This window comes from Podarcis bocagei (assembly GCF_964188305.1).
Source record: "Podarcis bocagei genome assembly, chromosome: 5".
Classification (NCBI taxonomy): Eukaryota; Metazoa; Chordata; class Lepidosauria; order Squamata; family Lacertidae; genus Podarcis; species Podarcis bocagei.
The window spans coordinates 45,781,299-45,804,391 of record NC_138129.1 but is presented as its reverse complement, the minus strand read 5'-3'; the positions used below and the strand labels follow the sequence as shown (position 1 = coordinate 45,804,391).

At 44.4% G+C, this 23,093-nt stretch overlaps 2 protein-coding genes across 3 annotated transcripts in view; both read right to left on the bottom strand.

Annotated features, from left to right (window-relative positions):
* TFEB (transcription factor EB) overlaps positions 1 to 7,471 on the bottom strand; it is a 70,107-nt gene extending 62,636 nt beyond the window's left edge. For both annotated transcript variants that reach the window (XM_081195848.1, XM_081195849.1), the window contains exon 1: positions 7,183 to 7,471. The gene's annotated coding sequence lies outside the window, so the exon portion shown is untranslated. The remainder of the gene's footprint in view (positions 1 to 7,182) is intronic.
* A 5,939-nt stretch (positions 7,472 to 13,410) lies between these two features.
* Positions 13,411 to 20,232, bottom strand: LOC308587208 (gastricsin-like). Its single transcript, XM_081194587.1, has 9 exons — positions 20,079 to 20,232; positions 19,456 to 19,606; positions 18,518 to 18,635; positions 17,782 to 17,900; positions 16,835 to 17,034; positions 15,959 to 16,081; positions 14,332 to 14,479; positions 14,024 to 14,122; positions 13,411 to 13,816 (listed from the first exon to the last, which is right to left on the bottom strand). Exons 1-9 carry the CDS (start codon positions 20,132 to 20,134, stop codon positions 13,664 to 13,666), a joined length of 1,167 nt encoding a protein of 388 aa, XP_081050713.1. The 5' UTR covers positions 20,135 to 20,232; the 3' UTR covers positions 13,411 to 13,663.
* Positions 20,233 to 23,093: the final 2,861 nt, after the last annotated feature.

The following is a 23,093-nucleotide window of genomic DNA, read 5'->3' as shown; positions in this document are numbered from 1 at the left end:
GAAGCCGTGTGAACACCCCACAAGTGGATCAGGGTGAAAGCTCATTGTTTTATAACAGTTATACAAATGTGTCATAACACATGCTCAATGAAGACCGGATACACTCTACCTCTATGAATGCTTTGTGCAAGCAAATCAGGATGAATACTCAATAAACAGGTCCTCTGGAAGTGCCCATCATTACCCCTTCAGCTGTCCCTTCAAATTACACTACAGTGGTACCTCAGGTTACATACGCTTCAGGTTACAGGCTCCGCTAACCCAGAAATAGTGCTTCAGGTTAAGAACTTTGCTTCAGGATGAGAACAGAAATCGCGCTCCGGCGGTGCGGCATCAGCAGGAGACCCCATTAGCTAAAGTGGTGCTTCGGGTTAAGAACAGTTTCAGGTTAAGAACGGACCTCTGGAACAAATTAAGTACTTAACCCAAGGTACCACTGTATTATAATGATGTACATAAACACATTTTCAACCCTCTACTATTTTTCAGGCAGACTTTTATTTTATTTTCTATCTGAAATATTTATCCAGTTAAATATTTATTCAATTTTGGTTTTTCAAGCTAATCATGTGTGTATTGGGTTTTTTTTTGGGGGGGGGGTGTTGGGAGAGTTGCTTTGACTGTCACAAAAGCTAACCAATCAGAATTCACACAACCAACTTCTACTGGAAGTAGGAAGCACCTGCTGCTCCCCAGAATGAACCTTTTAGCAAGGTTGTATATTTGATTGAAAAGAGATGAATGTGAATCATGTTGTATGCATCTGTATGTACCCTTTTTACACATGAGAGGGGTCAATCGGTTTTTAGTCTCACTCCTGCTATTTATGTTAGCAGCTTACCCTTATTTATATGGAGGAGAATCTGGGGACAATTTATTTCTAATGTGAATTAGTCTTTCAGGCAATGAAGGTCACACATTACAAAACTAATTGAAGCGTGAGCCATATTAAGCCTTGTGTGTCAAAACTGAATCCTGATTGTATGAGCAAGCTCTTCGGTAGTTTATCTGAGGTAAAGACTGGTGTATCAGATAGCGATTAACAAAGACCACTACAATAATCACACACGGCATTGATAACACGTTTCCTGTGGAACCTCCGCCATCATGTTCATGAACAATTAAATGTCTCTAAGGGAAAGCCTGCCCTGTGACAAATTCTTGAGTTTCTGGTGCCTCTGCTGCAGCTCCTTGCAGTGAGGCTTAGCATGACTTACTCCAAAATGCCATGTTCATGTCTAAGTCAGCAGTTCATAGGCTTCTTGCCAAAAACATACTCTATACAGCGGTAGCTGCTAAGCAACTCTGGAAAACTCAGCTAATGCCATTAAAGCAATGAACAAAAGCTGGGGGAGGCTGCACCAAAGCCCACACAGCACTAGTGATGTAAGTTCCATGCAATGCATACAACTGAAGGAGATCTTCATGCCACACTGCTCATATACTAGCGAAGGGTTCCATGTTGGAATCACTGCAACAGCGTTTGCTGCAACCTTAGCACTGCTCCAGCCAGTGGATGAAAACAGTTTTGTGTCTCTCAGTTGTGTGTCACACATTAAAGGGAATTAAGTTAAGCTTTTTTGGCAAAATTGCAAAAAGAAATTGACATTTTTGAGCTATTTTGTAAGGGAAATCAGCAAAAATGACACTGCCAACATGGGTTGCCATGCGTCCGGATTCTCCCGGACATTTGGGGGGGGGGTCGTTTTCCTCCTGGACACTGCTTATGACTGCAGTGTTCCAGGTTTGTCCAGGAAATTCTGGACATACGACAGCCTTACATAACAGCATTCCCAGGGCCTTTCTAGATTATTAGTGTGTGTGCACAACTGTCATTCATTTGCTGTCTCTACCTAGACTTCTTCTGTCAAGGTGAAATCCATAAAATATCCCAGAATTCCAAAGCACTTTATAAGCCAGGCCACAACCATACTAGGCCAGATGTCAGAAGAGACTTGCTGGTTATTCTAAACCTTAACAACTACCCCTCGTTTCAGAAGTGAGCCCTAAACTGCATAGGTTCCTGTAGTCCTGAAATTTTAATAAAGGATGGCCACCACCAGAGAGCAGCAGCAGTAATAACCAGGACAGAAGATAGACTTCCTGCAATATGGTTCTTCCCTAGTTTTAAAAAAAATACAATGGTGAGAAAAACTGGTGTGTGTGTGTGTGTGTGTGTGTGTGTGGGCGCGCTTAGCCAAGCTCTTTTTGTCCGTTGCATAAATCTTAGGTAAGGAAGGGAAAACCAAGTCCAAATTTCAAGCACGTCACCATGCGCAATGCTGCTATAGAATGAAAACAAAGGCACATGGAAGGGGGAAAAAGAAATTAGGATTCACACCCTCCTGCAGCTTCCTGCTGATAAGAAGAATCCCTGGACTTTAGCCACCCAATGTCACTTGGAAAGCATCACTAATACATACTATGGAAATTATATTTATGTGCTTACAAGGAATGAATATAAAATTCTCTTTAGTACCTCTTAAATAAGTTATATAGTGAAACCACAGCATCTGTTTCATAGATCACAAAGCAGGGATACCCTGATACTGTAACACAGAATAACCAAAGTAACAAAATGTTGCAGCATGGAATGATCCTCTTTAGTGTTCCAGCAAACCATGACCCTTTCCAGGATATGCATTCCATATGCTCCCCTGTTTTCTGGTCTCTCTCTCTCTCTCTCTCTCTCTCTCTCTCTCTCTCTCTCTCACACACACACACACACACACACACACACACCAGTCAGCCAGCATTCCATGTCCATCCAAGCATGCTCAGTACTCATTTGGCTGTTTTAAAACTTGAGGAGGGCAAGGAAGGTCTCCCTTGGTGATTTTTTTGTTTTGTTTTGTTCTTTTACAAATCTTGAGGCTCCTCCCAAACTGCTGCTACTGTATGTGGATGGTGCCATTTTGAATTTCTGACTGTATCCACACTCAGCTCCGAACTTTGGAAATAGAGGGAATGATTACTTTAATGTACCGTAAATGCATCCCTATGACCATTGCTGGAAAATGATGGCCTCATCCACAATCTGAGGCCACGGTGGAGAACAATCCAGGCACACTGCAATCCCATGAACCACAAAGTAATATGGGGAAGGTGGTAGTGAGAGTCTCCCTGGCATGACACACACTTTTAACTTATTGTAGCCAGAAAGAAAGGCATATTTTCAGACACTCACAAGCTGCACTTACGAACACTGAATAAATGACTAGTTCAGATATGGTTCAAACATAATGCTTATCCGTGATTTGGCTTTGTTTGAGGGAGCCAGACTGGACCCATCAACTCAATTGTTTCTTCATCCCCCATCGCTTCTTTGTGCTTGGCCTGCAAACCAGGATCCCATCCCAATTTATAATCCTTTGTGGCAAAACAAGGGCAAACCATGGCTTGCTAGTTCAGCAAAGTATGGTTTGCCTCAAACCAAGAAAGAAGGGAGGAAATCACCAGGCGCAAGGGGATAAGAGAATGCATGAGCCAATGCCAACCTTTGGACCCTCTGTGTGAAATGAGGGGTGGGGAACCTCTTGTTCTATAGATGTGGCTGGATTCAAACTCCCATCATCCCTGACCATTGGCCATACAGGCAGGGGATGATGGGAGCTGGAATCCAACAACATCAAGAGGACCACAGGTTCCCCAGCCTATTAGCATATGTGTCTACATGTGTAGAGGCAACATATTTATGTGTGTGTTTGTGTATGAGCATGTGCACACATACTTTTTGTTATTATTTCCTTATTTTAATGAAAGAAAGTAGCAGAACAGTGCAGAGGATAAGGATACAGAGAAGAATAGAGGAGTGGGCACCGTAAACTTTTCCCTGTAGTTTACAGGGCATCTGCTGAAAACTTTAATTTCTCTCTTGAGAGAAATTGCCTTGCATAGCTTTTACTACTGGGGTTGAAAATATACTACTAGGCTTCCTATGCACTTGAGCTGAAAAGCAACTGCAAGCTTTTATGTTATGATATCAAATCAGGCCCTGCCAACTACGTATCACTGAATGACTCAACATTTACAGTCACCGCTCCTTTTCCCTTGTAGTAGTTTGGAATTTCTCCTTTGATACAGGGAATAAATAGTTGCCTCAGTCACGTGTTTTCTGGCTAATTAATCACCTAGTGCACATGGTGTGCTTTTTCCTAGCTCCTGCCGACAAGAACGAGTGGTGCACCATCTCAGTAAGATGCATTGGCACAGCTGTTTAGAGAGCTTATTATGGGTTCAGGATCTAGCTATCTTTAAAGTGGCACTGGCAGTCTGAGACAAGGGCTCCTTTACCCATAGTTGCACATGTCACTAAATGGATCTTTGAGCCTCTCTTGCCTGATTTTGTGTGCATGTGAGAATGCTGTTCTTGCCAGAATTTTTAAAAAGTGGAAGAGAGGCACTTCTAAATGGCATAGACAGGCTTTTTTTTCTTATTATGTTTTTATTGTAATTTTACTGGTGTTAGCCACCCTGAGCCCGGCTCTGGCCAGGGCGGGTGGGGTATAAATAAAATTTATTATTATTATTATTACCAATGTAGGTTTTCTGTTCTCACTAAAGATGCCAAAAATTCAAAAAGCATGTGTGAAAGTGGACTGAGAGACCGTTCATACCAGCAGCATTTCATCACTATCTGCCTCAAGCCTTTATGCAAGGAATGTGACATTTTGGGGGCAATCTCAGTCTGTGGCTTTTTCTAGCCATTTTGATAGGATAGTTGGGTCATCTTTTATTTTGAAATCAAATGCAGTTTCTCCTACTGCTGTAGCAAGATGATAGCAAACACCTTTCCTCTTCTAGCCAATGCTTAAAAAGATAAAGGTGCCCCGGTAAGAGTTGCCAAATCCAGGCCCTGTCTATAAAAGACCCCAGGTATGAACATTCAGTCACCTAAAATCCCCCATCTCACTTTTAAGATGAGGCAGAGGCCGCAGAGCCTTCCACTTACTTAAAAACTAGTCTATGCTATGGATTCTAACTCAAGAGACGAAACTCAGCTTGAGTTTACATCCAAGGAATAAGAGCTCTGAAGGACGGACCACTCTCATTATTTGCCAGATCCGCTTGTCTGATACAGAGTCACCTGCATATCTAGCATCTGTAAACAGAAAGAAAAGCAAGGGGCCCCGAGAAAAAGCAGGCAAAGACCTGTCAACGCAGCCCCACTCAAACCCCCATGCTGGAGATGGAGGACAGCCATGCATGAAGGCAAACAAATATGATAGAGGAAATTAACAGCACAGAGGGGGAGGGAATATCCACACATTGGCCATCTGTTCAGTTTCCTACCATGTGCGTTAAGGAAAAAAAAGTCACCAGGTCTCAGAGCACTTGCCCTCAAAGTGTTCAGAAAGTCACTACAAAACTATTCAGGAAAAGAAGCAGTTTTCAGAATTCTGAAGTTTTCATGAGACAAAGAAATGTGCTGAGAGTACCATATCCCATTCTATATAATACCTATATACTAAACACACTTGTGCTGGTTATCAGATTTGCTGTATTTTATTTGGCTGAACTAAATTTTGAACTAAGCTTTCTTCCACTTTTTAAACTGGGCCTTCTCCACTGCCAGTGAAGAGCAGCCCTATGACTATAAATTAAGCAGGTGAAGCCTATCCTGCGCATAGCAGCCAACTCCTAGGGGCCTAGGTCGTTTCAGCCCCCCTAAAATATTTGAGGGGGCTGGACCCCCCAAAGCTGATGAGCATTGCCATTCAAGTGGTGGGTGTGAACCGCGTCTTGTGATCAGTTATGCGGGGCCAATATTTTATTCAATTTGGCACCCCTGCTCCTGAGATTTTATTTCTCTGGGTTGGGCTACAGCTGGAAGAAATGGAGCAGAGGGAGTAAAGGAAAGTTGGCAACCCTACTCCGGAGGAAGCCACAGGCCTTGATGTCCTCTTGCCTCGGACCAAGGCCTGCAGGGTGAGACACGTGAAGGCACCTCTTCCCAACACGGAAACAGCCTGGCTACACAACAGCGCCGCGGGCGGACTGGGTGGCTGCTCGCAGGATGCGCCCGGTATCCCTTTGCGCCACCGTCTCCTGACAGCGCACGTGGGAGCTTCCCGGGACATGGAAATTAACAACAATGAGCGCTCATTAAACTAATGAGAAGCCTTGCAGCGCTTGTCATCGGGAACTTCCGTCTCGCGCCAAGAACGAGGCAAGCCCGGCTCTCGCGCCCAAGCGCAGCGCGCGCCGACGGAGCGCAGCAACCAGCGCAGCCCGACTCCGCCCCCGCGCCGGACTTTGCAAACTCCGCCGCTGCCCCGCTCGGAGCAGCCGGCACTTTCCCGGCTTTCGGCAGCGGCAGTTACGTAAGAGGCCCCCCGGCGGCTCCCCTCTAAGCTGCTGGCGGCGCTGCTGCTGAGAAGGCAGAGAGAGGAGGGCAGAAGTGAGCAGCCCTTCGCCAGCCCCTCTCCGCCTTGGAGCGGGTGGAGTTGAGCGGTTCTCCTCCCTTCCCTCCCCCCCCCCCACCAATTGTTTTGCTGCTTGACTTCTCCGGTTCCGCCATCGGCTCTCCCCTCCCCCGCGCTCCTCCCCCCCCCCCACACACATTGACAGTTCCCGGCAATGGGTCATCGGCGTCGTCCCCCCTCCCGTCGGGGTGGTGGCGAGAGTCGACTCGGGACCCAAGCACACTGTGACGGCTCCAAAGCCGGCTTGATCTCTTGCAAAGGAGTAGGTGGGAGGAGAGACGGCGGAGAGAGCTGCTTGCCCTCCACGGTCCACCCGCACCTGCCTCCCCTTCTCCGCGACCCAAGTTACGCATACAAACTTCTGGATCCCACGACGCGTCTCTTTCCCCCTCTCCCTCCCCCGCACTTTCCTTCCGGCTAAACACAAACTCGCGACCCCCGCTTCGACACCTTCTCACTCTTCCACCTGCTCCGCTTTAAGGCGACCTCGCGCGCCTCGTCGGTGAAACGGAGCGCTGGGTCCTTTAGGGTTCTCCCGCCTCGCTCCCACCAACCACCTCAACCGGGGGATTTCTGATTATTTTTTATTTTATCCCCCACCCCCAACGCACACACACAGCGGGTGTTGCTGCCGCCACCTCGGCGGGCAGTTCACACGCCCGCCCGCCCGCCCCAGACGGCGCCTCTGGAGATTGTAGCTTTTTTTGCCTGTAAGTGGCACGCGCGTCCCGAGTCTGCCCGCTCTCGGCGTACTTACCCTCCCGTGAAGGTCAGAGTCGGCTGCGCAGCCACTGGAGGGGAGGGGGAGAAAAACACGCCACTTCCCCAGCCACTTGGCCAACTCGGCTCAACTTGGGTGCCCTCTGCTTGTCCCGCCGCTCTCCTCTGGCTTTTCTCTTGGCACCAGGTAGTTCCAGCTGTTGCAATCCTCTCCTGTGCGCTGCCAGGGGTGCTTTCACCCCCCCCCCAGGACCCCTTACGGACAGCTCTCCCTCCCCCTCATTTACTGTCACCTTCTCGCTCTTCAACTTCCTAGATGTACCCAAGAGAGGGCAGCACTCAACCATGGCTGGCCACGCCCCCTTTTGCGTAGCCTGCCGGGAAATGTAGTTCCCGAGAGGTCCTCTCCCAAGCGGAATCGCGCTCGTTCTCAAAACAATTCCTGGGAGCGCCCACGCAGGGTCGGCGGTAGGCAGGCGCCCGCGGTTTTGCGTGTTCTTTACGCGTTCGTTTTCTCTCAATTATCCACCCTGTCGTGAATGAGATGCTGTTAAATGAATGTTACACGACTTGAAAACGGCAGCTTAAGAAACACTGTAACTGAAATGAGATAACTTTATAAAAACTAATGCTTTAAAAGATAATATGTTGCCACTCCCAAGCAATTTGGAGATGATTGTCAACACAAAAGCTCCCCAAAGCACAGACTGCTGATCAGAACAGATGCTCCCTAATTTTAAATATGAGATCTAATTGAAGAGAGAAAGGACAAGGTGCCCTAGAGTTTTTATTTACTTGCTTATTTATTGCTTTTATATCCCACATCTTTCTCTTAGGAGCGCAATGTGACATACATGGTCCTCATTTGAAGCACACAACAACCCTATGAGGTAGGTTACACTGAGACTCAGTGAGTTTCATGGCTGAGTGAGGATTTGAACCCTGATTTTTCAGGTCCTAGTCCAACACTCTAATCATTATACACCAATAGGGTAGTGGAAAACTTTCCTTTCTCCAAGAAATATCTGCTTATAACCCTGAGGCTGAAATACATGAGTTCAGAATGAGTTGATATAAATTGCACAGGAAAAGGTGAGAATGCAAACTGTTCATATAATATATATTTATAATATTTTCTCTCGAGAAGTTCTTTCAAGAGTTGGGAAGAGATCAAATGTGCCAATCCTATCAGCATTTACAAGTACACTCTATCTAAAATCATGGCCACAGAATGGCAATTGTTTAGATCAAGGTTGGGGGGCTTGATGTGGTTACAGGCCAGATCCTTAACTTTTTTATAGCCCCCAATTTGACAACTGGGCATAGCTACTCACCTGTCATCAGCTGGCCAGCTGGGCCTCACAGCACAGCACAGCACAGGTCTCTTGGCATGGCATTTGTACCACTAGAGGAGGTACTGGGAGCAACTAAGAGGGGCAGATTGTTGTGATTTTGCCTTGTTCGTGGGAACCAAAAAAGACAGGAAGATAATTTCCTTAAGACGAGTATCATGAATGAGTAACCACAGCATTAACATTCCAAAATTGTTACTGAGCCGTTGATTATAAGAAGTGGTGCTTCTAATTACAATGATGCACAGTGAATGACAATGTATAACCATTAGGACTCAATTATATAATCTTTCAGTTAGAGTAATCTATTTAAAGCATTTTAACTGCTTTAAAAGTGTTATGTATTAATTGGATGGCAAGTTATTTTAAAACTAGATAGACAGACACACACACACACACACACACACACACACACACACTGTAGGTTAAAGACACCATAGAAGATGCATTCTGTCTTCTCCATCACACTATATGGAGCATATATTCACATCATCTAAAAACAAGTGAAGTATTCCCCCCTGGAAACACACACCTTCAGAACTACCGTTTTTATTTATATGTGCGATTTAGTCAACTCAAATTCATTCACAGATTGATTTAGCCCTCATAACAATGGTAGACAGCTGTATACAGTGGCACCTTGGGTTACATACGCTTCAGGTTACATACACTTCAGGTTACAGACTCCACTAACCCAGAAATAATACCTCGGGTTAAGATCTTTGCTTCAGGATGAGAACAGAAATTGCACGGCGGCAGCAGGAGGCCCCATTAGCTAAAGTGGTCTTCAGGTTAAGAACAGTTTCGGGTTAAGAACGGATCTTGGGAACAAATTAAGTACGCAACCAGAGGTACCACTGTATAGTCCAGCCACAACATCTCAGCAAAAAGACAGAATTATCATTGTGTCCCTATAAGCAAGGATCTCAGATCAGCTAGCAATTCAATGCTAGCAATTAGGTGGATGTATGAAAGCATATCTCATCCCTGTGGTAAATTCCTGTGTTATGGAGCATATCCTCTCCTCTCTAACAGCCCATTTCAACAAATTCTCCTATCATGAGTTACATATGTGTTGCAATAAAGTTGTGGACATCATTCACATGTATGGATGAAGGAAAGGACTAATGAACAGGTGTGGCAACCTCTATAGGCCTGTGATAAACTTCAAAAGCATCAAAGGTACATGAATGCCTACCCGTGCCAGTAACTGAGACACCTGGAGAAGCTTTGAAACCCTAAAGTGTGACTCAGTGTTGTTTAAATCCATGGCTCGCCTCTCAAGTGAGGGATGGAGACATTCCAGAGATTTGTGGGAGACCTCACAGTTATATTGCCAACCAGCTAATAGTAGGAAATAATAATACACCAAAAGTTGGAAGAAAAGAGGTGGTGTGTGCCTAATGGGGAATCAGTTGCTTAAATAATAGCAGTTGTTGTTATCTGTGCTTAATCTGAATCAGGGTTCAATCCTGGAGCCTATTTTGACCTCTAGGATTCAATGGTGGTCTGGCTCTCAGAGGTGGTCTGGCTCTCAAAATGTGAATGATACCTTCCTGCTCACCACCTAGTAGTAATACTAGCCAGTTGCTTCCCTCATCCCCATAATAACATAAGAAGTGTGCTATTTACTGAGCTGAATCCTAGAACAATAGGATCCAGAATGCAGCAGTCTGATTGGTCCGCAGGAGCCACCCAATCCAGCTCCAGGTGGAAGTGAATCAGTGACCTGATTGGCCTGCAGTGTGATGGCCTGGGGCTCAGACTCGGAACCAGAGGAGACTCAGTCTGCATTGGATCCTTTGCCTCAGGCATCATCTGAACCAAGTCTGGGGCCTGATCCTGAAGAGTCCCAGTCTGCACAGGTTCTCCTGCAACAAACACCAGCTGGGCCGAGTCAGGGGCCTGAGCTTGCACTAGAACTCAGGATTACCTTGTTGCCTTCAGCTGGGTCATCACTTACAGCTGCTCCACTACAGCTGCTCCAGGGGAGGCTGAGGCGGCCCCTGGGTCTAGTAACCCACTGGCGTCTTTCGAGCTGCAGAGACTAAGGTTTGAGAGAAGGAGAGACCTGAGTACTCGCAGGAGGAGTGCTCGCCTTCCAGCGAAACAGGGAGGTGAGTGGCCGGGGGATCAGGACCGGCAGCTACCCCGACAAAGATAAAAGGCTGCCGGACCCCGCCCCAGGTTGCGGGAGCAACATTGCTGCATGCTAGATCCTGCCTGAGATCCTGTACCTGTCCTTGCCTGGTTTCCTGCCTCGTGTTCTGCCTTGGCCCTATCGGACTGACTCCCAGCGGAACCTTCAGATTCTGGACCGGTCCTGGACCGCGTTTCATGGGTTACCCCTGGGCCCAGCACATGCAGGAGCAGCCAATCAGGCTCCTGGGTGAAGTGAATCAGCAACCTGATTGGCCTGCAGGAGCAGCCAATCAGGCTTCTGGAGGAAGTGAATCCACAACCTGATTGGCCTACAGGAGCAGCCCAGAATCAGCCAGTCACACGGGGCCCATTGTGTAAATAATGTATATATAGCTAGACGTTTTGGGGAAAGGTTCATTCATTGCTACTACGAGCTGAATAAAGAGCATGAAATTCACACTCAACTCCGAGTATATTTCAAAGTGTCTGCTGGATCAGGCCAATGGTCCGTTAAGTCTAGCGTCCTATTCTCACAGTAGCCTATCCACACACCACCACCACTGAGACAACTATCGCGAGAACCTACCGGTAAATTAGCTGGTTTTGTGGGGTACATTTTTTAAAATGAATGTGTATCAGGTTAGCCTATGGTTCCCAAAGAATGGTTGTTGCAGTATCTACTACACCATATTCAAGATATATGCCAAAAAAGGGGTGTGAGATGTAAGAGCTTATTGACACTTAACATTTGGCCCTGCGCTTTCTAGACACAGGTCCACACTTTAAAGTTCAGTGGCTATTTTTTGCCCTGCAGCTTTGCCCACAAAAACCCGCTCTTTAAAGCTACAGCATTTGGGGCTTTTTAGGTTAGGGAAAAGGCATGCAAGATGTGACATGATAAAAGTTTATAAAATTGTGTGTGGTATGAAGAAAGTGGTTAGAGAAAAGTTTAGCTCACTCTCTTGTAACACCAGTACTCAGGGACATAAAATGAAGCTGAATGTTAGAAGATTCAGGACAGAGAGAATAAAATACTTCTTCATGCAGTGTATTGTTAAACTCTGGAACTCCCTCCCACATGAGGCAGTGATGACCACCAACATGGATGGCTTTAAAAGAGGATTAGACAAATTCACAGAGGATGGGACTAACAATGACTACTAGGCAGGATGGCTCTGCTTTGCTTCTGAACATCCCTGAAAGGGAGAATTGTGTCATGCTCAGTTCCTGTTTGCATCTTCCCATGGGTATCTGGTTGGGCACTGTGAGAACAATACACTGGCTTAGGTGAGCCACTGCCCTTATGTTCTGGTCAACTAGATCAAGGCCCACTAGGTGGCAATATTGCAATGCACCATCACGTATCTTTCTGTGTGGGCTGAGTGAGTCTGCAAGTTGCCAATGCAATCCAACAAGGGGGATCTGCTAAGCTAAATACATTTCCGCACACATATTACTTGCGAGAGACCGAGAACACAAGCAATGGGTTGCTGTTCATGACTTTTTAAAGGGTGCAAATTCAGATGTGCATATGAATGGGCATCCCCATCTAATGTAGGAATGGGGAAGTGTGTGCATTGAAAGCAATGTGCTGCAGGGTATTGATTCTCACATGTGTATTTATACCTACAGCTCCCAATCCAGCAATTGCTGTGTGTGTTGAACTTTTTATCTGAAGAGGGGAAACTGAAATTCTTTACCTACTTGGGAAGGAGTCCTGTGGATGGAACTTATTTCAGAGTAAAACATGGGAAGAATCAGGCTATAATCATAAGCTTAGTAGGAAATAATCTCCATTGGGCTCATTAGGAAATATGTGTAGGTAGCATAATTACTACTTAGAAAAACCAGTTATTAAAACATGGCCAGCGCTGGGAGGAAATAGATATTGCTTGAAGCAGGGAACTCACATGTGAGCTATCTGTTAAATAGCTTACAACGATTCATGTTGCTGAAACATAGGGTTCAGCAATGCTGCTCTGGTGGGGAAATGCCCTAGGTAGTAATATCATTGTGAATTGATAAATTGTAATGTCTCACTAGCATGGTGGCATTACACCTGAGCCTGTTTATTTATGAGGCAGTGCCAGGGGGCTTTGGCAATGGGTCCCTGGCCTTCTGCCACTTCCCCTCCCACTCTTGGTTAGAAAACTGCATTATGTTCTCTTGCTTCAGAAACACGTGTGAACGGCACAGAAGTAAGGCAGGGTAGAGCATACAGGGATAGCACACTATTTCAAATCCCCAGAGAGGTTTTGTGCATGAATAAGGAACAGCTTGGCTCAAGGAAAGGAGTCAATATAACAGGACAGGTGTGTTTGTGTGCGTGTGTACGTTCATGCTTGGGTCCTGTGTATGGGTAATCTGAATGCATACTGGTCGGTAAGACTCTCCTGCTGTGTACCTGACTTCTTTTTGGGAAACACTGTGGTCTTGTCTCTTGAGAGCATCTATTTACCTATGGAGGTGGTGTGGATGGATGGCTCTGTCTTTGGTGGGGTGGACTGGATGGCCTTGAGCAGTCCCCTGTGTCATTTATCTGTGGATCCAAGAGCAATGCTGCCATAACAAGAGGCTTCCTGAGCAACATTTGCCATTGCTCCCTTCCAAAACATTAACAGTGAGCTGAGGCTGCCAGCATCATTTAAAGGAGCTACCGTTATTTAGCCTAAGATTTATTCCAGGTATACAGATTCCAGCTAAGAGTGCTCCTCTTTAATGCCCTCTGTAAATAGCAGAACAGTAGCTGAGCAGACTTGAGCACGAATATCTCAGGTTTGACCATTTATTATCCAATCTGCCACAAACATCATTATAACAGCAGCCAGTGATTCAAGAAAGAAAAAACCCAGGGCCCCAGAGTGCAGATAGTTCAAGGAGAATGGTCCAAGACAAGCTTAAAGGGAAAGAAAGAAATTGTAACAGAGATAAGGGCAAGCATTTAAACTACCCCTTTCATCTCAGTAAGAATCTTAAAAGAAAGGCATTGTAATAGATACAACTCAGGTATAATAGCAAAGAAGCTTAGGCAGCAGCTGCAAAGCCAATCCTGTTGTTGCCCATGTCATAGACGGAATAGTACTTCCTGAGGAAGACATCTCCCAGGATCCAGAGAGGCTGTCCATTTTGGGAAGGCAGATAGGTAGGCTCAATCCCAACTGTGCAGTAGCCATTGTTCTGTAAAGCAATAAATAGAAAGGGGGAAAGGGAAAGTGAGTAGGATCCATAAAGATGCTAGCCCAGTTATTATAAAGACAGATGGCACTCAAGAGAAAGCCCTATCTTTCTTCTCCTGTCCCGAACCTTAAGTTCTAATTCTTTCTATTGGTTCTTATGCTAAAAGAAAACAAATGAGTTAATGATGTCCAGATCTCTAAAACTTACATTGAGGATGTAGGCAGTGGGGGGCAGAGGGAAGGAAACCCCATTGATGTTGAAGGAGATGGTGGGCAAATTCTGAACATTGCTGCAAGCAACCGCATACTGTGAAGGAAGAATGCAATGACGGGTTAATCTCCTATAGGAGGACAGCTAGGACTGCATGGAACTGAGATGTAGTCATTCCGTAGGCATCAATTACAATTCTATAATGGCAGGATTCTTGGTGACTTTGAGGCCATCCACACAAACTGTGCATATGCCAGCTATATCCCACATCACCCTGCTTCCTGTGTTTATGTAATTTCACCTACCTCTCCGTACTGATTTTGCTGAGCACCCACAGCCTGCACAAAACTCGCTATGTACTGCTGAGGAACGGTGAGGAGGGATGTCCCAGTGTCCACAATAGCTTGGCAACCTTGGCTGCACCATCCAGTAGCTCTTCCCCCAATAGAAAACCTAAGAACAGGGAACACATTGAAAATCCCACCATACCTCTCACGTGCAGTCTTGCCTATATCCTCTGCAAAAAAATGTATTAAGTCCTTGCTGGGCACTAAATTTCTTTAAAAAGATTTATTACTGTGAAGCTCATGCCTCCCTTTCACTGCCTTCTGTTCTGATATTGGAGGACCAGGAGGTGCCATGTGCTTCTCTAAGCACCAAAAAGAGTGGATTGATTTGTTGCTGATACTGATGCAAACCTCATGCTGACTCTTAACAAGCCAGTCTTACCTGCAGTCTTCCTAGTTTGTCATTTGTGTATCATAGCTTTCCTATAGATTAGTACTCAGTCAATGCATAACTATACCATAACATGATATGGATTGTCCTGAAATCTAATATAATGTAAGTTGTATAACAATGTTTTACTAGGGGCTGTACTAGGGGCTCACTTCACTTACCAACCTCATCTACATTCACCCAACCTCCCCCAACCACCCTTGCCAAAGCCATCCACTGCTTCCCTTTCCATTTCATGGTGCCAACCAGCCACCTTTTCCCTTCTTGTGCTGCTCATTCTGCCACTCTTCATGAGGATCAGCCATGGCAGCAGCAGATTCCAAGGCCAACCATGAAGCAGGATGGTGGGCAGTAACAGTGTCAGCCAGTCTAAGGATCTGGATGCTGGCAGGCAGAGGAGACAGAACAGCTGAGGGGCTGCCCTGGACTGTTTGGGCTGTCCCTCCGTGGCTTGCCTGGGCTGCCCATCCACTGCCTCTCATGATTCTGCAGTTCACAGCACCACCTGCAGCTGAGGGAATTGCAGCGTGATGATAACACTTAGGTTTGTATAATATGGTAAGATATTTTAAATCCTTGCGAGCTGCCCTCTTGATATAGAAGGGGAGGATATAAGTTATAAATATAAATTCCCACACAGTGCTATATGCCGTTCACCTCCTTGGCACTATTAATCCTCCAATCAACACCTCCATGAGATAAAGAAACCATGGGGCATGGGCTCAGGCTCAGTTCCTAGCCTAAGAAGCTCGTGGCATGCAACACATCTAGGCTTGCAGTCCAATTTTACATATTCAAGAAATAATCTTCCCTAGGGACATCAGTGGACTTTAGATTGTAGCTATGTGTAGGTAGTTCATGCAGAACCCAGAGAGGAAATGCTGAATACACAGATGACATAATAATACATAGATGTAGACTCATGAGCAAAGCCACATCTGACTTCAATTTTAATCCACTGCAGTCTGAATATTATTGAACATAAAGTGACAGTGCAGTCCTTTACTTTGGTGAAATCTCTATGATGCTTTGAGAAACAATGTATAAGTTTCAGTTTATATCTGCATTCCTTCTAGAAGAGTCTGGCTCAAATCCAAGAAGGTGTCGCCATGAGTTCAAAAGCACAGCACTATACTGATATTTATGGGAAATCTCCAATGCTCTTGAATTATTTTTTTCACAATTTCAACTCACTCTTGAATTCCAATCTGCCAATAAAGTTCTTGGGTGACTGGAGCCCAATAGATCTCTCCGGAGTACAGTCGAGTGTCTACACCTCCAAAGACAACCTCACCACCATACTGAGAGCTTGGTTGGCTACAAACAAAAAGAAAGGATTAGGCATTCATAATTTGTTCTGGAATGTTTAAAGCAAAGAACATTGTGTAAAGCGGTGGCCCTCATTTGGATTGTATAAATGCAAAATTCCCTTCAAGGAAAATTAAGGATCTGAGATATATACGCAGTACAGTGAGAGTACAGTACTGTTAATATTAATTTCTTGTGCAATGTTGGGTTTTTAAAGTGGCTGACTGTATACAATATTTCATGCAAAATTATACCCCAAAATATGTATATGTGTGAGAGTCAAGTCCATGCAATATGTTGTTTCTGCGCTATAATTTTATAAGTATTAATATATATGTATTTTTCTACAGCCATGTACATTGTTGTACGTATGATTTTTTTGCTGATTACTTTAGGTAACCTGGAGTGGATATAATCTATGCATAATATTAACATTAACACATACAATAATGTGTATCAACATGCATATAACATTTGAGAAGTGTTTGTATTTATAGCAGAAGCACACAGGGAAATAACTTACTTCTCATCAAAATCATGGAGTGAGAAGGAAGTTAGAAAAATTATGTGTGGAGAAGCTTAATGCTGATTTTCAGAAAATTCCATCCCTTCATGACCATCTGAAATCTCATCTATTTCTGTGGCAGTAAAGCACGATTAATTTATTCTAGATCCAACCCATTTATATTTATGCTATGATGTATGAAAAGCAAAGGAGTGTGGGACATTAAAGCTAAAGGGAAAATGGCTTCTTTTTCTTACGAGCTCAGATAGAAGCTGAAGATTGGCTGTGAAAGCAAGTTTTGCTGCAACATCCCCTCTAAGGCCGTTGTAGCACCCCCGACTGCAAGAGAAGGATATGCCATCCCCAGGATGCCATCAAACTGGGCATAAACGAAGTTGGAGCCAGGTTCATTTTCACTCAGGCCGAATTCTTGCTTAGTGACAACAATGTTCTGGAGCTAAAGGAAACAAAGTGAAAGTGTCACCGTAAAATTCATAGATAGGATAGGAATGAAAAGAATTATAAATTGTCAGAAGAGGGCATCCACCATCTTAGTTCCCTGCTTTTGAGCTTCTAGAACAGAGGTAGCCAACATGGTGCCCTTCAGATACTGTTGGACCACAATTCCCATCATCCCTGAATCATCCCTTAGCTTATGATTGTCAGGAGTGCGTGCAGGAGCCAGGCCCTGTGACCAGTAGGGCTTCACAGGACTGGGGCCTTCCTAAGTTTGTTCTGGAGAGGCAAGGTGCGGCCGCACAGGTGAGGCCGCTTGGTAACTCGCTGCACCTGGTGGCAAGAGCCAGTAAGGGATATAAGGTCAGCATTTCCCTTTGGCTCTTTGCCACAACAACACATTTCCTGCCTTGCTGCGTTTGGCTTCTTGCTTCCTGATCCTCGGACCCTTGACTTTGTGACTCCTTGCTCCTCAACCCTTGGACCCTTGACTTTGTGACTCCCTGCTTCCTGACCCTCAGACCCCTGGCTTCTGGACTCTCGTTCCTGCTCCCACCCCGCCATCTTGCCCCCGGTCCCAACGTCCTCAGCCGGGACTTCAATCGCCCCTAGACCGGACCATGACAATGATGGCTAAGAGGAATGGTTCCCCACCCCTACATTAGCAGATTCACTCGACGGTGATTCATTGGTAGCATTAGACTAGTTCACACACACACACCCCAAAAAAAGACCAAGTGACACTTACTCTCATGGTGTCAAAGCCAAAAAATCCATCAAGGTTACCACTACCATACTGCAGGGAGAAGGTCTGTCCATTGGTGGAGTAGGTGGAGGACTGGCTGGGATTGAATCTAGAATGACCAGCTGTGGGGAGAAATATAATAAAAGGCTGAAAGCTTCCATAGGATATACCCTAAATGTTGCACAGGATCAGCAGAAGTAGTACAGTTAGAAAAGCCTTTGATTGGCATCATGGATAACAGAAATTCAGTTTGCAGCAAGGCTCTGTTGAAGCTCTGTCTGTATTCCATCACACCACAGCTGGCTTAGCTGTAGCTATGAATAAAGCTGGATGCAGGTGGTACTGTGGTCTAAAGCACAGAGCCTAGGGCTTGCCCATCAGAAGGCTGGCGGTTCAAATCCCCACAATGGGGGTGAGCTCCATTTGCTCAGTCCCTGCTCCTGCCAACCTAGCAGTTCGAAAGCACATCAAAGTGCAAGTAGATAAATAGGTACTGCTCCGGTGGGAAGGTAAATGGCGTTTCCATGCGCTGCTCTGGTTTGCCAGAAGAAGCTTAGTCATGCTGGCCACATGACCTGGAAGCTGTTTGCGGACAAACGCCAGCTCCTTGGCCTATAGAGTGAGATAAACACCGCAACCCTAGAGTCGTCCGCAACTGGACCTAATGGACAGGGGTACCTTTACCTTTACCTTTTATGAATAAAGCTAGCTTTTGAACAGTTGGGGATTGGTGACTTACTGCACGCCTGGCTGTTGCAGTAGACAGAAGGCACCCACAAGTTTGAAGAGCCAGTGTCAAACAGCACCAGGAAATTCTGAGGTGGTGTTCCAATGCTGATTTCTCCATAGTAAGAAGCCTGGGAAGAAAATATATCACAATGTGAATTCCATAAGAATTCTGGCATGAACTTAGCTCTGTGATTTGCATGGAATGAGTGATTCTGTGAATTTTCAAAGCTCCCAACCTGATCGATTTCCCAAGGCTTAGGATTTCTCAAAAGACACACATACATTGACATTTACACATTGGGATGTTGTGATCACTCAAATAGGGGGGTTTGAAAGCCCTCAGACAGGACTGAGGCAAGGACACTGCTCATAGCCTACTACATGCAGGGTGAATGGAGTCTCAGATAGCTTCACCACCACCTCAGCCATTTCCCCCTTCTCTAAAGGATTGAGCTTTTGACCATGGATGGAAGAAGATAATCAGCAACGGCAGCAACCAGTGGTTTCTCCATCATGCAGTGGGGATTCTTCCCAGCAGAAATTGTGCAAATAGCATCTTTTCTATGCTTAGGTAGTTCTCCAGCCTTATATCATTGTGGAATCTCATGCTGCTGGGTCTCCACAGGGCCCACTGTCAACTCTTCTCCTTCTGCCTTCTTCCTCTGGTCCAAAGGTAAGTTACACACACTGAGGTAGGGGGAGGCAATGGTGCACATTTTGAGTGCTTATAAGTCTTTTGTGAGCACTCAGGCCCAGCACTCACAAAAAGGCTTGAACTGTTATGAGGGTTGAGCCTAGAAATACTCATGCATCCTTAAAAGGAATGCTACATTCCATGTGGTTTCTCAGGCTAATAACATTCTGCTGTAGTGAGGAAAAATATAGGCTTGTTAAAGAGAACATCAAAGATACAAAGACAAGTCAACTCAGAAAGGATGGGAGACTCACATCCATGTACGCCATTGGTTCATAAGCAACATTGTACTCATTGAATATGTACTTTTTGGCTGGGTCAAGTTTGTGGTTCTTCAGGTAATCTTCCAGCACACCCTTCTCCTTCATCACCTCTCGGATAGACTTGCCCTTCTTCAGAAGGACGCTATATGGAATTAAAAAGCAGAGCATAGATATATAATTAATAGAGTGATACTTGCCATTCAAGGACCCCACACAACTTGGATGGCAAAGAACCACCACCATATTTGTTTCTGTTGCTGCACTGAGACTGCCCCTTGCCCACTTGTTGTTTTTCTATGGCAATTGATGGTAGGATGCACATTCAACAAACTGAAGAAATTAGGTTTACTGAATATGTGAGTATTATTGCATGAAACACCCTTTATACATGGCTCCTCCTTACCATGTGGAGAAAAATATTCTCACATCTTCACTCATCCCTGTACTCTCATCTAATTCTCTGTGCTATATAATTTTACCTTACTCCTGACTTATACCATGAAAGTTCAAAAATTCTAATGCTACCTGATTAGCAAGTGAACAATTTTTGCATCTTATTGGTCTCTATGCTGTTCTGTTTCATATATAGTATTAAACTGAGTAAGAACACTCACTTGACTAGTCCATCTGACAGCTGGAAGCAAGCCAGAACCAGGAGCACCCACTTCATGATGCTTGATTTCTCCCACGACAACACCTGATGAGCTTAGTAGACCTCAGAAGAAGTTGGTCTGAAGTCTCACTTTTCAGCCCTTGCTTTTATACCACGGATGCCCCCCCCCCCCAAAAAAAATGAAAACACCTTATTGGCTTGCATTGTCATTCCCTGTAGCCTAGTACTCAACCACAATCAACACAATCAGGTATGCTAAGAAATGTTTTTTTTATCCTTTCATTGACTTTCCATTAAAAGTAATAATTGTGTATATAAAGCAATTAAGATTAGATAAGAAACAATACATGTGCTGATACAGCAAGAGAAAAATTGGGGTTATCAAGAATGAGAAAAACACAATCACTGTTCTTCACCCCATTTCACTTCTTCTCAATCCCATTGTTTCTTCTAAAAATCAAGGGATTCAGTGTTTGTGCATGTGAGGGTATATATGTATATATAGACACTTGCATAAACTGATAGATATAGAAAGATAGATGATAGATAGATAGATAGATAGATGATAGATAGATAGATAGATAGATAGATAGATAGATAGATAGATGATAGATAGATGATATAGATAGATAGATAGATGATTAGATAGATAGATAGATAGATAGATAGATAGATAGATAGATAGATAGATAGATAGATAGATAGATGGAGATAGATGATAGATAGATAGATAGATAGATAGATAGATAGATAGATAGATAGATAGATAGATAGATAGATGATAGATGATAGATAGATAGATAGATATAGATAGATAGATAGATAGATAGATAGATAGATAGATAGATAGATAGATGATAGACAGATCCACTGCAATATTTAACCGTTCACCAAATGGGTTATGTCTGCCACAGATTTTTCATGATATTCCTGTTTCCTAGTAACAATTAAAATAATAAACATTTGAATGATTAATCAGTGTAGGGATTTATCCAGCCTGACTTTTGAGATCAAGGATTCTAGAAAAATATATATTCAAGATTCAGTTCCTCTTCTGGAATGGTAACCGGTTAAAGGCCAGGAAATGTTGCATTCAAATAAATACCGTGAACCGTCTCCACAAATGAAGGAAGTAAGAAGTAGGGTCCACCAAGGACTTACATTGAGGCTGATACTATTTAATGTCTTCATAAATGATCTAGAGTCAAGGGTGAATTGTGGAGTAGCTAAGCTTGTGGATAAACCCAAGTATTCAGAATGCTGACATTCTAAGCAAGCTATGGGGAGCTTCAGGAGGATATTCTAAAAATGACTCAATGCACAACAAATGAGATTCAGGGTAAAGTGGGACAACTCATCTATGTGAAAAAAATCACAGCATTTTGGATATATATATTTTTAATAAGATGAGTGAGAGGGGACATGATAGAGGTGTATAAGATTTTGCGTGGTGTAGAGGAAGTAGACAGAGTGATGTTTGTTTCTTCCATTTTCCTAATACTAGAACCCTAGGCCCCCCAATTAAGCCCAATGTTGGAAGATTCAGGACGGACCAAAGAAAGTACTTCACAAAGTGCTCCCGTAAGAATTAGTGATGGCCACCAACCAGGATGGATTTAAAAGAGAATTAGGCAAATTCATAAAGGATAAGGCTATCAAATGACTGTGCTCTACTTTTAATGTCAGAGGTGCTTTGCTGCTATCAGTTGCTGGCCATTGCAAGTAGGGACAGCCTTGTTGCACACAGGCCCTGCTTACAGGCTGCTCACTGGCATCTGGTTGGCTACTGTGAAAACAGGATGCTGTACTCGATGGGCCTTTGGTCTGACCCAGCATGGCTCTCTCCATGTTCTTTTAATTATGTTGTCCTTTCTTCCCACTGATGGAACCATACAGTGCAGGAATCACTGCTAAAGACCTTCATGGACATTAGATTAAGAGGCACCATTTATACCGCTCTATCGTATCAGCATGGAAAACTATCCTTATCAATCCCAAAGCCAACACAGGGTAAAGTGACATAAAATTTGTCCATCAGAGTGAGCAATGAAAGCTATCGGTCATCAGCTGAATAAACAGCTGAAAGGGCTCGTTGCGGTTTTTCAAAGAAGTAAAGCGGACTCTTAAGGGCAAATGAAGAGAAAAACCCTCCAATTCAGTGGAGTTTTTACCAAGTAGTCAGTCCAAAGCATTGAGACTACACGTCTTTGGGCACAGGAATGAGGCAATGTTTCACTTGTGTATTTTCTGTTCAGTTTCCTTCAAGGTCATCCACTGGCTCCACAGTTGGGGAGGGAGTGAAAAAAACAAAGATACTGAATGGGTATTCAGTATGATTGTTTATTTCACTCCCTCCCCAACTGTGAGGCCAGTGGTCTGTGCTAGTTTTAAATGTGGGAAGTCAAGGTTCGAACCCTTGTGTATAATAGCAATCACTTTGTGCTTTGGCCAAGTCACCCATGCAGTTAATATTAATTTGCCTCAATTTCCCAGACTTCTGCATCTTAGTTACTTAGTCCATGTCCTCCAATGATAAACATATGCCCTTTCTTCTAGGCATCTCCTCCAAGAAAGCCCATTTTTGAGCCATATAGCTGTACTTAATTGGTAAACACATTTAAAAAGAAAGAAAGAAAGGATCATTTGTTGTTGTTTAGTCATTTAGTTGTGTCCGATTCTTCGTGACTTCATGGACCAGAGTACGCCAGGCACTCCTGTCTTCCACGGCCTTCCACAGTTTGGTCAAACTCATGCTGGTAGCTTTGAGAACACTGTCCAACCATCTCGTCCTCTGTCGTCCCCTTCTCCTTTTGCCCTCAATCTTTCCCAACAGGGTCTTTTCCAGGGAGTCTTCTCTTCTCATGAGGTGGCCAAAGTATTGGAGCCTCAGCTTCAGGAACTGTCCTTCCAGTGAGCACTCAGGGCTGATTTCCTTAAGAATGGATACGTTTGATCTTCTTGCAGTCCATGGGACTCTCAAGAGTCTCCTCCAGCATGTAAAGGATCATTTACATTT